The following is a 17,804-nucleotide window of genomic DNA, read 5'->3' as shown; positions in this document are numbered from 1 at the left end:
AGTATATTAGATATGAGGAATTGTTTTATTACTTTTTACTGCAAGGGAAACATGCATGGATATGTATCCAGGAGTCTGGATACTGATAGGCAAAATGTTAGGGCTGTAGGTGGCGCAGTGGTTAAATGCAGCACTGCAGGCTACTGCTAGATCAGCAGGTCAGCGGTTCAAATCTCACCGGCTCAGGGTTGACTCAGCCTTCCATCCTTCCGAGGTAGGTAAAATGAGGACCCAGATTGTTGGGGGCAATATGCTGACTCTCTGTAAACCGCTTAGAGAGGCCTGAAAGGCCTATGAAGCGGTATATAAGTCTACTGCTATTGCTATGTTCAGAGAAAAACGATTAAACATCCTCAATCAGATCATCCTGAGTCATGGAATTGTCATGTTGAACCCCTTTTTTTATTCCAAACAGAAAAGACTTGGAAGTCTTGAAACTGCCTCTTTATTTTGGAAAATAGTCAAATGTTGCTGAGTTGAAGCAGTTCACCATGGAGGAAAGTGCTAAAATGTTTTATCAGTTTCAGAAAGAATTGAAGCAAAAAAGTGATTTTACCCTACTATGTTCTATGGACATAATTTAATAAATAGATGCACTAACGAGTAAATTTCTTAAAGCATGGCAATATACAGGTGAAACTTGAAAAATTAGAATATCGTGCAAAAGTTCATTTATTTCAGTAATGCAACTTAAAAGGTGAAACTAATATATGAGAGAGACTCATTACATGCAAAGCAAGATAGTTCAAGCCATCATTTGTCATAATTGTGATGATTATGGCGTACAGCTTATGAAAACCCCAAATCCACAATCTCAGAAAATTAGGATATTACGTGCAATCAATAAAACAATTACATGCAATCAATAAAACAAGGTTTGTACATAGAACAATTGTTATAAATGTTTGTGAGGGAAAGACGCAGGAGCCATGGAATCAGAGGGTAATGATGTTTATTAGCAGATGACAAGCGATTCAGAAATCAGTTACAACTGTCTGGTATTTATACCCTCAGGTCACCAACTGTCATTAGAACCTCCAATCACAGCCTGTGCTGTGTCCAGCCAATCAGGGCACAGCACAGGCTGTTGCTGGGTTTACAATACTCCTTCCCCCCAGTTATTTGCAACAACCAACTATTTGTGTGTTATCCATTTGCCTTTTTGTGTTGTCCAGTTGCGTGTTATTTGTTTGCATTTTTAAAAATCTGTTTATTTATTGCATTTACAATTTATTTGTATTGTTCAATTGCATTTACAATTTATTTGTTGTGTTGTTTATTTATTGCATTTACAATTTATTTGTATTGTTCAATTGCATTTACAATTTATTTGTTGTGTATTTGTTGTGTTGTTTATTTATTGCATTTACAATTACATGCAATCAATAAAACAAGGTTTGTACATAGAACAATATCGGACCTCTGAAAAGTATAAGCATGCATATGTACTCAATACTTGGTTTGGGCCCCTTTTGCAACAATTACTGCCTCAATGCGGTGTGGCATGTAAGCTATCAGTCTGTGTTATGGAAGACCAGGGTGCTTCAATAACGGCCTTCAGATCTTCTGCATTGTTCGATCTCATGTCCCTCATCTTTCTCTTGGCAATGCCCCATAGATTCTCTATGGGGCTCAGGTCAGGCAAGTTTGCTGGCCAATCAAGCACAGTAATCCCATGGTCATTGAACCAGGTTTTGGTGCTTTTGGCAGTGTGGGCAGGTACCAAGTCCTGCTGAAAAATGAAGTCATGCATCCCCATAAAGCTTGTCTGCGGAAGGAAGCATGAGAGCTTCAAAATCTCCTGGTAGACAGCTACATTGACCATGGACTTAATGAATGAAGCACAGTGGACCAACACCAGCAGATGACATGGCTCCCCAAATCAACAGAGACTGTGGAAACTTCACACTGGACTTCAAGCATCTTCCAGTGTGTGCCTCTCCATTCTTCCCCCATACTCTGGGTCCTTGGTTTCCAAATGAGATGCAAAAGTTGCTCTCATCAGAAAAGAGGACTTTGAACCACTGAGCAACAGACCAGGTCTGTTTTTCTTTAGCCCAGGTAAGACACTTCTGATGTTGTATGTTGTTCAGGAGCGGCTTGACAAGAGGAATACGACATTTGAAGCCCATGTCCAGGATCCCTCTGTGTGTGGTGGCTCTTGATGCACTGACTCCAGCCTCAGTCCACTCCTTGTGAAAGACTTTTGAGTGGCCTTTTCCTGACAAATCTCTCCAGGCTGCGGTCATCCCTTCTGCTTGTGCACCTTTTTCTTCCACACATTAACCTTCCACATAAATTTTATATTAATGTGCTTTGATACAGCACTTTGGGAACATCCAACGTCTTTTGCAATTACCTTTTGAGGCTTTCCCTCCTTATGGAGGGTGTCAATGATGGTTTTCTGCACAACTGTCCGGTCAGCAGTCTTTCCCATGATTGATTTCTACTGAACCAGACTGAGAGACCATTTAAAGGCTCAGGAACCCTTTGCAGGTGTTATGGCTTAATTAGCTGATTAGAGTGGGACACGTTGAGCCTAGAATATTGCACCTTTTCACAATATTCTAATTTTCTGAGATGGTGGATTTGGGGTTTTCATGAGCTGTACGCCAGAATCATCACAATTATGACAAATCACAGCTTGAACTGTCTTGCTTTGCATGTAATAAGTCTATCTCATATATTAGTTTCACCTTTTAAGTTGTATTACTGAAATAAATGAACTTTTGCACGATATTCTAATTTTTTGAGTTTCACCTGTAGTTGATATGCTGAGCTTTTGCAACATCCTTTCCTAACTTCTGTGCCCTTCAGATGTGACTTCAATTTCCAGAATACTCCAGGCCAAGTAACATTTCTAAGAATTATGTCACTTTTTTTCTTTTTTTATACTCTTAGATTTTGTTTCTTTTCCTTTCTTGCTGTATTAAAAAAAATAAGGTGATTAATCTATTAGGATCGGCAAAATTAACTTTCACTGGACTACATTGCTGGAAAAATAATAGCAGTCAGCCAATAATTCTTTCCAGAGTAGAAATTTTATTTGATTTAACGTTAAGCTCATTCAACTTCCTTCTCCCTTGGCTAAAGTGTACATTTGCATTCTCTGACACTGGAGGAAGTTCAAATAGAGTAGTCAAGTCCCTCTAGTGTCCATCCCAAATCACAATGCTGACCTAGAAAAGGAAATGATTCCCATCACCTAGGTATACATGCTATTCTGCATGTGTGGTCCATTCCTTTTACACATATGCTGCTATCTGATGGAATTTAGTAACTAAATTCAACTTTCTTGTGCATGCATTGGTAGTCATTATCATAATGTTCCATATATTTCCAGTGTAAAAAATGTCCCTATATAAAGATCAGTCAGATTAGGTGATGTGTCATTCATGCAATTACTGATTTAAAAAAAAAGTGAATAGAGACATGCTAAATAGGACTGTTACTGACATGCAGGGATAAGAATAATTCTTTACTCCCTTGATGTAGCTATCATCTGAAAGGGCTAAGGGGACCAGGACCATTATTTGCACAGATAATGTGAAATAAAACACACACAGGGACATGAACAGTCTCTGGTCTATGAAGCTGTATAACCTTTGACTCTATTTTTTTTTTAAATTGTGTAGAAAGTTAGCACCCACCCCTCTCCTACAAGAATGAAATAATTTAGGAAATATTAAAAAGGCAGAATATTATATTTCCTCTAAAAGAGAAATAGAAATTTTAAGGGACAGAAATTCAGAGCCACAGTTCCCTGCCCCTAAGCAGATACTAAGATGTGGCCAGCTTTTAGAAACGCTGATTTGGTAATCCATTCAAGACAGGATATTTTGAACAAAGGCAGGATTAGGCAGAATGGTAGGATCAGCCCTCACTCAAGATCCAGACCAGGAAAACCATTAAGACACAATGGCCCAACACCCTTTCAGACACAAGCCTCTTCACTGAATCCCCCAGCAGGCTTCAAAGTTGATTCAGACAAACTGACCCCACATGGCCACATGGGAGTGTGACTACAGCAACCAATACAACATATGCTCTTGCCACAGGAATAGGAAGCTCAAGGGCAAGGCCCAAGAGAGAGTATAAATAACTCTCACTCTCCACTCCATGTGTTCAGCTGCACCAGGATCTCAAACCTATGTGGTCCAGCTCATCAATAAACCATCTTTCCGGGGGAAGAAGGTGGGGCTTAGCAGTGAGAAGATGGATTTTCCGGCTATTCCTGAAATTCCCCTATTCCGAAGCAATTGGGACGGTTCTTTTTTGAACCCAAGCTGTCCCGGAGAGACAGTGAAAGGTAGGAGGAGATCCAGTGACCCCAGAGACGTTCGCAAAGTCTCTGGGGGCTTGGAATTTAACCTCCTTTGCCAGTGACTTCCGGATTAGCCATAAGGCTAACTGAAACTGCAGATAGCTCCAAAGAATGGCGAAGTGTTTCCAGCTGGTAAGCTGATTTTCTTACTCAGAGAAAGACAGTCCGCATAAAAATTCAAGCTAATTTAAATCAAAGAACAGAAGAATCTAGCGGTGATTTCGATCTCTTTATTGGTTTATGGATGGTGGTTACCCTATTTTTAAAATGTTTTAAATGCTATTTACATGGACAAAGGATAGATTACTCCAACATCTCCTCTGATCCTCTGTAAGTGGGCTGTAAACCAATTCACTATAATTTGGCTCCTTACAACTTGACACTTTTATTGCTTGGCTGGATTGGTCTAAGATCAGATAAGATTGTACAGTTCCCACCTTGTTTTTACTTGCAAATACCTCAGAGTTTCCAAAAAAATAAAATAAAAATTAACTGCGTACAAATATGGTGTCTATTCAAGTTTCTATTCAAATGATTTCTTCGGCACTACAAAAATTATCTGCCACACATGATAGAATTGAGAGGAAACTGGATTATTTGCTGTTTCTAGCAACAAAATATGAAGGAAAAAATGAGAATGTTAAACGTTTGAATGTTCTTCAAATACAAACGAAGGATGTCAGAGATGAAGATTTTCAACTTGCTGATACTTGGGGCAACTGGTTTACTTCTGAGGGAGAAAAAGATGGAATGTCTGAAGGGGGGGCAGCCACACAGAAGATTTACTTCGAAAGACAGAGCATAGGAGGAGTGAGAAGCATTAAAGAATTTATACTTTATGAAATACCATTTGCAAAACTTTTGATACCACCACTGAGAATTAAAGACAAGGTGATAAAGGAAACAAACGGAGGACGCAGCATTATATGAGAGGCACCACAAGCAAAAAGGTGCAAAGATTTTTTTGTATGGACTTGCTCATAAAGATGTTTGGAGAATTCGACCCACGAATGGCAACAGGATTAAGGTGGTTTTGTTACTGGAGAGACACAGGCTGATAGATGGAAGAATACAATTCAAAATTAGCTAAACCTAGTTAAATTCATTTGTAATAGATATAGTTGAATAATAATTGATAATGATAGTAATGTATATAATGTTGAGTTGCTATGATAAATAACAATTGGATATGAGAAGGGAAGGTTATAAATATTCTTGGACTATATATAAAGGTTATTAATCACAATAGTTATTGCTATTAAAAAATAAAATAAAACTATATACAGTTAAATCTTAAGTAATATGGGGAAAATGCTATGATATACGATATAATTACATAAAGAAAGGAGAATGATAATAAACTATATACATGGAGGATGGAATTTTTGGTATTAAATATTATGGATGTTTAGCTAAAACAGGATATGAGGATTTGATGTTAATGGAGGATTTTATGAAGTAAATGAAATGCTAGCATGTGGTTATGGATTAAATCTTTGGCATAGTTAAGGATGAAGGATGTTTAAACAACTGTAGTCAACTAAAAGTGGAGGTATGAAGATGTTAATATGGTAAACACTTGAGTTAAGATATTTGAATTAATATGAATTAATGGAAGAGATGCACAAAAACTTGTTGCAACCAGCTGATATACTTTTTATAACATATACTTGTTGTGTTTTTCTTTTTCTTTTTGTTTTTTTCCCTCTGCCTTGTTTCTTTTCTGCTGCTGTTGTTTTTCCCCACTGTTGTGGGCATGTGTTGTTTATGTAACAAAAAAATAAAAAAAATAATTAAAAAAATAAAAAAATAAAAATAAACCATCTTTCCAATCAGCCTCCATGTTTCCAGTGTTTTTTCCCCATTTGGAACTGAATCAGATGGATATTTCTTCCAACAGTTGCATGTGTGATATTTAAACTAGATTAAAAGTTTTATTTATTTTTCACCTAGATCCTTAAGGATGCATAGCATAAAGACTTTCACATTCACTTCCTAAGTGCTTAAGGTATGAATCTCAGCTGTATCACTCAAAGAGAAGAAATCCAAATTAAAACCTCCAAATCCGAACTTGTAAATCTGCATTCCATAATTTGGAAACTGGCATACAGGTAGTCCTCAACTTCTGAACACATTTAAGTCCAAAATTTCTATTGCTAAGTGAAACAGTTATTAAATGAGTTTTGCCCCATTTTCTTGCCAGTTGTTGTTAAGTGACTTCAGTTGTCACTTCAATTGTTAAGTTAGTAATACGGTTGTTAAGTAAATCAGGCTTCCCCATTAACTTTGCTCTTCAGATGTTGGAAAAGGTGGGACACTGCAACTGTCATAAATATGATCTAATTGCCAAGCGTCTGAAGTTTCATCACATGACCACAGAAGTTATGCAATGGTCGTGTTTTTTTGTCTTTATTCCAGGATTGAAGACTGCAGGACCCAAGCCAAACCAGTGTAAAATAAATGTATTTTTTTTAAATTTGTGTTAATAAAGCTTAGGGATGGTATTTTCTATCAAATTTAGCATTATACGTAATGCTTTTGGGCTAGAAAGGGTAGCAGGAACCTTCCAAAAGTTTGTTTTGCCGAAAATTTCGAATTTGCAAACTTTTTTACGATGTTAATTTGATGATTATTATTACTAATTCAAAACATTAAGTTTTTTTTTTTTTAGTTTTATACAGTTCTTGCAAAACTTGATTTGGATAAAAGTGATTGAGAGGACATTGAATGCTATGCTGCAACCACTGACAACCAAGCTCCGAGAAATAAAAAAAATCCAACTTTTTGTATTGATTTTATAAAGCAGAGGATTTGGCAACTTTAAGACTTGTGAACTTCAACTCTCAGAATTCTCCAGCCAGCTGGGAGTTGAAGTCCACAGGTCTTAAAAGTTGCCAAGTTTGGGGACCCTCTGTTATAAAGTTTTCTGAGCTGCATGCAATAAGCTCGAAGCCAAGAACGGCATGCATCAAACTCTTGGGTGCAATCTACTTTGTGTTCTCGTCACTATGCTCACGGCCTAGTTTCAGGCTGGCTTTTACAACGGCCACGGTCACTTCCCCCAACCCATTTTTCCGACCTCCTTCAAGCGGCCAACTTTCCCCGGAAACTCCGCAAGCAATGACAGAAGACTGCGCCTGCGCCTGCGCCTTCGTTAAAGCAACATGGTCGCGCCAAAAAAAAACCAGTTTGAACGCGCGTGCGCAGTGTCGCCCCGGGAAGCCGTTGCCTTGGCTACCGCGCTCCGGCTTGCCCCCTCTATGACGCTGTTAACCGCTGTTAACAATCGGTGCCCGCGGCTCCTTGGCCATGCGAGTGCCCTGCGAGCTTCTGAGCGCAGGGAAAGGGACTCGGTGGCGGCGGTGAATGCTGCGACGCGCGTCGTGACTCCGAGCCTTCCTCCCCTTCTTCCAGCTCCTCGGTCGGGAGGATGAAGAAGGTGAAGAGGATCCTGGGACTGGGGAAGAAGAAGAGCGAGCGGCAGTCGCCGTCCCGGAGCCGCGTCGTGGCTTGCGCCTCAGCCCGCCTCTGTAGCGGCGGCGACGGCCGCAAGTTGCAGGGCAAGGAGCTGAGCAAGCTGCACCGGGCGGCGGCCGAAGGAGACCTCGGGGAGCTCCGGCATCTCCTGCAGAAACAAGACATCAACGCAAAGGATAGAGCCGGCAGGTGAGAAGGAGAAGAAGGCCTCGATCCCCGCCTCGTCTTCAGGCCAACGCCAGCTCTCCTCTTCAGCCTTCCTCTTGGAAGACTTGGGCTATTCCTCTTCTCTCCCCTCAACGGGCTTCCGAGGGTGGGATTTCACCCCAGTGACGCCCTTTCACTGGTCGAAAACATGCCCACGTGGAGGGCTGTGTGGATGTCATAGGTAGCCTGGTAGCGGGAAATTTGTTCCTGAGGGTCTCTTCCTCGGAGTCTGGCGCTGAATAGAAGTGAATAGGAATAGGATAGAATTCTTCATTAGCCAAGTGCGATTGGACACACTTTGGTGCACATGCTCTCAGTGTACATCAAAAGACAAGATACATTCGTCAATTAATTAAACCAATAGTTATCTAGATCAGTATTTACCTATACTGGCAGTGGTTCTTGTAGATTAAAAATTATGTAGGTCGAAATTTGAATCTTCAGCTTGTAAAATGTGTGTTCTATCTTTTGTTATGACCCTTCTGCTATTACCCAAGTGTCTATTCAATAGAATAGAATAGAATAGAATTCTTTATTGGCCAAGTGTGATTGGACACACAGGGAATTTGTCTTTGGTGCACATGCTCTCCATGTACATCAAAAGACAAGATACCTTCATCAAGAAGCATGAGGTACAGCACTTAATAATAGTCATAGGGTACAAATAAGCAATCAGGAAACTATCAATATAATCATAAGTGGGAGAAGATGGGTGATAGGAAAGAAGAGAAGATTAATAGGATAGAATTCTTTATTAGCCAAGTAGGATTGGACAAACAGAATTTATTTTTGGTGCACATGCTCTCAGTGTACATAAAAAGACAAGATACATTAATCAAAAATCATAAGGTACAACGCTTAATGTTAGTCATAGGGTACAAATAAGCAATCGGGAAACGATAGCAATATCAGGATACATGCAACAAAATTACAGTCCTGCAGGCATAAGTGGGAAGACATGGGTGATAGGAACGATGAGAATAGTAATGGTAATTTAGCCTTAGTGAAAAGTTTGACAGTGTTGAGGGAATTATTTGTTTAGCAGAGTGATGGTGTTTGGGAAAAAACTGTTCTTGTGTCCAGTTGTTTTGGTGTGCAGTGCTCTATAGCGGCATTTTGAGGGTAGGAGTTGATACAATTTATGTCCAGGATGCGAGGGGTCTGTAAATATTTTCATAGCCTCTTTTGACTCTTGCATTGTACAGGTCCTCAATGGAAGGCAGGTTGTCAGTAACTGTTTTTTCTGCAGTTCTGATTCTCTGAAGTCTGTGTGTGTCTTGTTCGGTTGCAGAACCAAACCAGACCGTTATAGAGGTACAGATGACAGACTCAATAATTCCTCTGTAAAACTGTACCAGCAGCTTCTTGGGCAGTTTGAGCTTCCTGAGTTGGCAAAGAAAGAACATTCTTTGTTGTGCATTTGATGACACTTTTGATGTTAGATGTCCATTTTAGGTTTTGAGATGATAAAATCTAGAAATTTGAAGGTATCTACTGTTGATACTGTGTTGTCTAGTATTGTAAGAGGTGGTAGTTTGGGAGGGTTTTTCCTAAAGTAATAAAATGACATCCTTTCTATTGATTCTTCTGTTCGAGTATCTTTTTTCATATATCACTTTTTTATATGTTGAACCCTGTCGCTAGTTCCTGTACAGATAGTTCTTGACTTATGACCACAATTGAGGTCAAAATTTCTGTTGCTATAAGTGAAACATTTCTTAAGTGAATTTTGCCCCATTTGACAGTCTTTTTTGTCACAATCGTTAAATGAATCACTGCTGCTGTTAAGTTATTAACATGGTTGTGAAGTGAATCTGGCTTCCCATAGACTTTACTTGTCAGAAGGTCGGGAAAGTTGATCATCTGACCCCGGGAGACTAACTGTCATAACTATAAGTCAGTTGCAAAGTATCTGAATTTTGATCACCTGATGTTGCAACGGTTGTAAGTGTGAAAACTGTCATAAGTCACTTTTCAGTGCCATGGAACTGTTACTAAATGAACTGTTGTAAGTCGACTACCTGTATTAAGTAAATGTCACAGTGAAAGCTATATATGGAGGGAAGACTGGCTATAAATAATAGATGATAATGCAAATGTGTTAGAGTTCTGAAAACAGCTCAGTATGTAACTGTGGATAGGAAGCAGTTCTCAAGTTTTAAAAAGCATACCTTAATTAAGATAATGTTTGAATAAATAATGGGAATTTTCTCTTTCCTCCTTTCTGTAGCCATCACATTAATATCTATCAGTGACTGGGAAATAGTGGCTGGATTATTTTAGAATTTGTACTAAATGTCATCAGTTGTTAATTTCAATTGAATTGTATCAAAAGATTTGTATTTGAAATCAAGCAAATAATATTCACTTCTGCTGTATTTTAGGCTTTATTCTTTCTTGCAAAGTATAATTTATTTTTTCAGCTAGGAAGAACTAATTAACTGCAATTTATATATCGTAGAGCTTTACCAGAGTATATTGAGTACATGGGTATATTCCAGTTCATCATATGCTGTACACTAGTTTTGAAATACAGTTCAAAGATGCAAAATCAAAATGTTCTTAAGAAAAAGAAAGGTGTACTCTACTGTTAGTTACTTACTGACTGACTATGGTTTCTTTTATAATATCATTTCTTTTAGAACACCTTTGCATTTTGCCTGTGCTAATGGATATATAGATATTGTTACTTTCTTGGTGGACAACAAATGCCAACTAGATAGCTGTGATGAAGAGAAGAGATCTCCATTAATGGAGGTATGCATTTAAAATAGTGCAAATTTACTAGTAATATAAAGCCAAATTTCTATAATTTCTGTTTTAATCAAAACTATCAGTATAATAAATTGTTAGTCTTGCTTATAATCAAAAGGGACCAAGAAAAATCTGTAGCTTTATTTTGTTTAAATTATAGACAGTATTGCCTAGATTTATGAATTGTTGTAGACCTAACATCTTCTTAAATATTTAGGCGGTGGAATGTCAGCAAGAATTCTGTGCAATTTATCTGCTTGAACATGGAGCAGATCCTAATCTGAAGGACATAGACAATAACACTGCCCTCCACTTTGCTGCCTCTAATTCTAGTGTATCTCTAGCAAAATATCTGCTTGAAAAGAAAGCTGACATTGAAGCACAAAATAAGGTAAAATCCCAGTAGTTTACTTAATATATTAAGTAGGTTTTGATTTTGTATAAGCTAATACATATTCTGATTTTTTTTAGAAATTAACATCATTTACAGAAAAAAATACTGCATTATTTACTGAGAGACTAATGTGTAATAATAATTTTTTACCACAAAAAACTGGAAAAGTTATTGACTGGAGTATAAGCCTAGGGTGGGAAATGCAGCAGCTACCGGTAAATTTCAAAAATAAAAATAGATACCAATAATGTTTTTGAATATTTATTTCAAAGAAAAACAGTAAACTAGCTCTGTAAGTGGAAAAGAGGGTCAATAAAAACAATATGGTATCAACAATAACTTTAAAAGTACAAAAACCTTAGCTCATTCAGCAACCAAGCTAAAACACAAGAGTTAAAATCCTTCAAAACTCATACAAAGCGCTGTCTTCACTGCCATCCATAGCATTACTAATGCCACATTTCTTGAAGGCGCGTTGCACCATGTCCTCCGGAATCTCTTCCCATGCATCTGGTGGGTCGTCTGGTCACCTTAATTATACACATCCTCTCTCTCTCTATCCATCCATCCATCCGTCTGTCTATCTGCCTGCCTACCTATCTCTCTCTCTTTCTCTCTATCCATCCGTCTATCTGCCTGCCTATCTGTCTATCTAGTTATGGTCTCGCTTTCTCTCTCTCCCTCCCTCATCTCATTATCATCTATCTCAGTGTTTCTCCACCTTGAAGACTTGAAAGTATGTGGACTTCAACTCCCAGAATTCTGGGAGTTGAAGTCCACACACTTTCAAGTCTCCAAGGTGGAGAAACACTGATCTATCTAATTAATATAATTATTTCTCCCTCTCTTTTTCACTCTCTCTCCAACGCACACATGCAAATGCATAGGGTAGCCCACCTCACACACAGGCAACTCCGGGCGGCTTACAACATTATGATGCACGTCTCCCCATAGCAGAGGAGATGGGGAAGCCGGGGGCCCGGAGATCACCCGGGGGATGCCGAGGATGCCCCAACTCAGCCCTCTTCCCGCTCCAATCATGTGCCGCTACTTCCTCCGAGCGCGGCGCTTTATTCACTCCTCGGAGCGTTCGCAACTTCGCTCCTTCCAATTTCTCGGCCCGGGAGGCTTGCCAGGCTCTGCCTACCCCGGGCCCCCATTGGTTCAGCGGGCCGAAGAACGTGAGAGGGGTGCGGTTGGGAGGGAAAAGCGCTTGGCGCGAAGGACTTTCTTCCAACCAGCGGAACCCCCTGGCGCAATTGGGCTGCGATCGGCGGCCGTCCTTGCTACAATCCGCGCCGCCTGCCGCATCAGCGGAATCTAATTCAAGAGATCTTAATCTTGGCAGCGTTGTTGGGATCTGCGGGTGAAATTACTTTAATCAGTGGGGTAAAGTTCTTTCTTTCGCTCGCCCGAGCTCTGATGAGGGGGAAAGAGAGGACTTTTCTTACGCCCGCATCAGAGCTGGGGGGGTGGGAGAAAGGACTTTACCCCACTGATTAAAGTAATTTCACCCGCAGATCCCAACAACGATGTCAAGTTTAAGATCTCTTGAATTAGATTCCGGCTGATGCGGCAGGGGCTGCGCTGGCGGGGACGGGCGGAGGGGATGGGACTTGAAGTCCTACGATCTTGGCGAGTGGGGAGTCCCATCCCACCTCGCCAGCGCAGCCAGGCTGCAATCGGTGGTCATCCCTGCTACAATCCACGCCGCCCACCTCATCAGCGGAATCTAATTCAAGAGATCTTAATCTGATGCGGCAGGGGCTGTGCTGGTGGGGACGGGCGGAGGGGATGGGACTTGGAGTCCTACGACTCGAGTATAAGCCGAGGCGGCTTTTTTCAGCCCAAAAAGTGGGCTGAAAAACTCGGCTTATACATGAGTATATACGGTATCTATTGCATAATAAAGTGTAACTTGAGACTCCTCATTTCTTATTTTGCTTGAACAAGTTGACTAATTTGTAACTTACCTTTAAATAAGCTTCTGCTAGCTTTCACATAGGGTTTGTTTTGGGCATACTTAATCATAATCTCAGGGTCAAATGTCACATAAACTACCCCTTCCTATTGTTAAAAAAAGTAGGAGGAACATTTTCTTCTTTTCCATCAATTTGGGTAACAGACACAAACTGCCCATTATCCCTCTGCAAACAAGATGTACTTGTTTTTTTGTAGAATTGTGACAGTATCCAATGGGAGTAAATAGTACAAAATAAAGGACTCGTTAGATGTAGTGGTTAAAGGCATCAGGCTAGAAGCTGAGAGATTGAGTTCTAGTTCCTCCATCTATCTGGGTGATTTTGGATTAGTCATTAACTCTCCCAGCCTTAGTAAGAAGCAAATAGCAACCATTTCCAAAAAACATCGCCAAGAAAACTGCGTGCAGCTCTACTTTTTCCAATATAATATTTGCATATAATAGTCAAATCTGTAATATTGCACAAATGTTTGAAATTATCTGAAACTTTAAAGCCAAGTACCAGTAGAAATACAGAAAATATTATTACAGGTATGTTTAACTCACACTGAAACCCATCTAGAAGCAGTCTGAAAGAAATAAAACTTCTTTATCTTTTTTGTCTGCCTTGGGTACAGAACATTGCATTTGTTAAATGTGAAACAGAAGCTATGCATTTATGTATTTCTTTTTTTTATTACAGGATGGTTGCACACCGTTAATTGTTGCTGTGGCTGAAAATAATCGAGAAATGGTAGAGTTTCTTCTTCAACAAAACGCATCTGTGCATGCCACAGATAAATTGGGAAGGTACAGTTTGGGTCATGTAGTTAATACCCTTCCAGGATTTTAGGATTGTTTTTAAGTATTCATGCCCCTGAATATAACGGATAATTAGTCAGCTGGAATAATATTTTCTCAATATAAAAATTATTTATCAATGGCTTGGTGCTATTGTTAACATTACACTGAAGTTTTATATGAAATTTTTGTTTCCAGTTGTATTATAAACTGCCTTTGGGATCAAAAGATAAAACCTTGAAAATAAAGAAAAAGGTTTCTTAAAATAGTTTACATTTAAAGAAAATACTGATGTTTCTGTTCAATGCCATTTTCAATTTGTTTTCAGTAAAAAAAAAAAGCTCATGGGTAGCGTTTATACTTGGTTTTTTTTTTTTGTTATAAACAAAACTAGCATCTGAAGCCCCAAAGGTCTACTTAAATAACAACCTTCTCCCCTATGATCCCCATCCAAAGTACCTTGAGTAACACTGAATTGGATTCTCTCCTACCCAATAAACCTAGAGAATATGATAGCAAAAATCAATAGTAGGAACAACATACTGCAGAAACTATGTGGAACAAAATGGGGAGCTTCAACTGTCACCCTCAATCTAGCAGCACTAGAGTTGGTTTACTCTAGAGCAGAATACTGTGCCCCTGTATGGCTGAGTTCCCTTTGGGGAAAAGGGCGGCATATAAATGCAATAAATTCAATTCAATTCTTAACAGCTGACATACTAATAAGTTAGATGCCAGATTCAACGACACCAGTGGTGGGTTGCAGGCGGTATGCCCGGGTACGGGTATACTGGAGCCTGCCCGGAGCACCAGATACCATTCCGGTATGGTGCTCTGGAGGGCCCGCTCGCCTGCCCAAGTTCCTTACCTGTCTTTTAAGTCTTTGGTGCTTACGTGCATGGCACGTACAGCGCCTGCGCAACGCTTTGCTGAGCAGCTGGAGCGTTGCGGAGGCGGTGACGCATGTGTACGCTGTGCGTGCACTGCGCATGTCCATGTGGATGTCGTAGGATCTGGAACCCACCACTGAATGACACCATGAGGATTATAAGTGGATGTTTTAAAACCACTCCAAATTTCTGGCTTCCTGTTCTGAGGAATATAACACTGCCAACTTTATGAAGGCAAGATGTATAAATGAGAGAATACAAAAAAATTAAGAGCAACTCACTCCTACCACTGCATGCTGACCTTCCTCATTCATTAACCAGAAGATACAAATCCAGGAAGCCCCCCACTGGCCAACATCTGCCCAACAACTTTAAATCAATTCCTAGTGAAAAGCCAAATGAATCATGGAATGTGCAGACATAGGAAGTCATATAAATGACTCCACAAGAAAAGTGCCAGGCTTTGAACTATCATGACTACAATGGAAAATCCTGAACAGGATTCTTGATAGACAGAGTCTTGATAGATGCGCCTCACACGGCATCTATCAAGACTCTGTATAAATGGGACATATTATCCTCCACTCTGTGTGACTGCAGGGTCCCATGTCAGATAGTAAATCAGTCATAACTTAATGTAAGCTGAAAGCATATACTCGTCCAGTATCTGATTATTATTATTTTAATATGAATGATGCTGTGCTTCAATGGTTAGATGGCTTAGATATTGGTATTTAAACATAGATCTGTTTAACATTTATATTTTATTGTGTTTACTAATCTAGGTGAAATGTTCGTATATAGTTCATGTATGAGATGCCATACGTTAAATAAATAATTGCAGTTTTGTTTAATGTGAAAGCTCCCCTGTCTTTTTGCAAGAGGGAATAATGCTGAGTAAATACTCAGGATGTTAAAGTATTAGTGAAGGTTTGATTATATGCAGTAATTGAGGGGGCGTTTTTCTCTTTCAGAATTCCACTATTGATTTCTTGTTCTAATAAAAAACGTGACATAACTCATCTTCTCCTCCTTCATGGATCCAATGTTGCCCATAGAGATAAAAGTGGATGGTCAGCAAAAGATTATGCTCTGATTAGTGATGATTCTATGTAAGCCGAAACATTTGTCTTTTCATTGTCACATAACCAAGAAACAAAACTATCCTATATGAAAATAAAAAGCATAACATGGATTAAGATTAGATAACATATTAGCAGGCTGTTAAAGTAGCATGCAAACAACTAAGTTATTGCTTTTTATTTAATATTGTTCTGTGTTGAGATTAATTGTGCTTTATTAAAATGTGTCAATATTGAGTAAAATATTTTTTTCTTTTAGCATTAAGGAATATGTTGCTAAATATTCCAGCTGCAATAATAGAGAAGAGAGTCAAGAAAAAGGCAGAGATACTGGTTTGACACTTGGTGCTCCTGCTAAAAATAAAGAAGGTAAAGTTTAATGTAGTACAAATGGCTGGTCACTTAGTACAATTCTGTCCTTTCCCAATGGAAGTAGATGTTACTGCTATTGTTTGTAAAAAAATGTTTATTTTGTGTTCTAGGTCTGCAGAATATTTCTAACACAGCACAAAGGTGACAAAGATGCTTCAATAAGAAGCAGGTTGAATTTATGCTTTCCCAAAACTAAATTTCATGGATGTTGCCACTACAGTGAAATTCTGGTGGCCTGTTATTTAAGCAACTGATTGGATAAGAGTTGCTGGTGTATGACATAGCAAAGCAAACAGATGCATTTCCTTAACTCCTGGAAGCTCATGTCCAAAGCAGTTTTGGAATTTTAAGTTAAAGCTTATGAATACCAAGGAAATCATTGAGCAAGCTATTTTCGTAGAAAATATTTTGAAAATAGTCAAATTTTAATGAAGGTTAGGTTTTGGCAGAGTGATGTAAAGTTAGCATAGTGTGTTGCACATTATAATTGAGTCACATGATACATATGTGTATTGTATGTTTGTAAGTGTTTATATGCTTCTAAGGGAAGCAGCATCAGCATTGATATATTTATTTATTTATTTAATTAATTTATTTATTTAATTAATTTGTATGCCGCCCACTCTCAAAGAGACTGTTGTGAATAAACCTGCTGGTTGCAAACTAGTCTTGGCGTAGGAGAAATAACAGGCCATAGGCAGGAAAAAAAGGCTAGAATGTAACAGGTAGCAACTGGAGTCCAATTCCAGCCATGGATTTCCCTTGGCAACAGGGATGCCAGCCACTTCTTGAGGGATAATAACAATTTTGTCAAGGAAAACAGTGTTGCAGGTTCCTTGAATAATTCCTTGAACTCCATTAGCAAGGCAAAGAAAGATAGATTTGTTCTTTTTGGGGGGAAGCCAATAAACAATTCTGGTCAGATGTAGTAGTGGTGATTTACCAAATTTGCATTCCAGTTAGACTTCTGAGAAATGGGATATTTTCTAGGATAACTGATGTACTGACATCGTGTTATTTATTTTTTCTTCATTTCTTAATGAAACAGTGGTATTTCTCAAGGTGTATGTCCCCATAATCAGTTTCTCAGTTTGTTCTTAGAAGTTGAATGCCAATTGCTTCCTTTTCAAGACTATTCCCCTAACTAACATTTTATTGTTGACAAAGTTGCTACTAAGTTCTCATCTATCCTGAAGAATGGGGATAGACAAGAAAGCTTGGTTTGATGCTACTCTCAGCAATCGGTTAGCTCGATTTGCTTGGTATGGAAAATTGCTGCTGTATTTAATGTTTTAGCTAAGGGAAAATTAAATGCTATATACTGTAGTGATGTTCTTGTGTGTTCTGTAGATGAGCTTTCTTTTATAGAGAGGCTGCTTAAATACAAAAATGGGCTGAGAATAATTGATACAATTTTCTTTGAATTTTTAAGTTGAAAATTCTGAAATCTGTTTATGTTATTTGAATATTTTGAAGCAGTGTGCTCCAAGTTCAGTTCAGTTTTATAGACAAGAGTTTGCAAAAAAAAAGTGTAATTATTACT

The 17,804-nt window shown here is 38.9% G+C and overlaps 1 protein-coding gene across 1 annotated transcript in view; it reads left to right on the top strand.

The window, feature by feature from the left end:
* The first annotated feature begins 7,594 nt into the window (after positions 1-7,594).
* The window catches only part of LOC116511063 (ankyrin repeat domain-containing protein 26-like), a 94,864-nt gene continuing 84,654 nt past the window's right edge, over positions 7,595-17,804 (top strand). The window contains 6 exon segments of the mRNA XM_032220836.1: positions 7,595-7,990; positions 10,651-10,765; positions 10,980-11,153; positions 13,820-13,926; positions 15,782-15,919; positions 16,149-16,258. Coding sequence (XP_032076727.1) covers positions 7,755-7,990; positions 10,651-10,765; positions 10,980-11,153; positions 13,820-13,926; positions 15,782-15,919; positions 16,149-16,258 — 880 coding nt within the window. The 5' untranslated portion in view covers positions 7,595-7,754.

This window comes from Thamnophis elegans, chromosome 7, assembly GCF_009769535.1.
Source record: "Thamnophis elegans isolate rThaEle1 chromosome 7, rThaEle1.pri, whole genome shotgun sequence".
Classification (NCBI taxonomy): domain Eukaryota; kingdom Metazoa; phylum Chordata; class Lepidosauria; order Squamata; family Colubridae; genus Thamnophis; species Thamnophis elegans.
The sequence above is the reverse complement of the archived record's forward strand: the minus strand, read 5'-3'. Positions and strand labels throughout refer to the sequence as shown.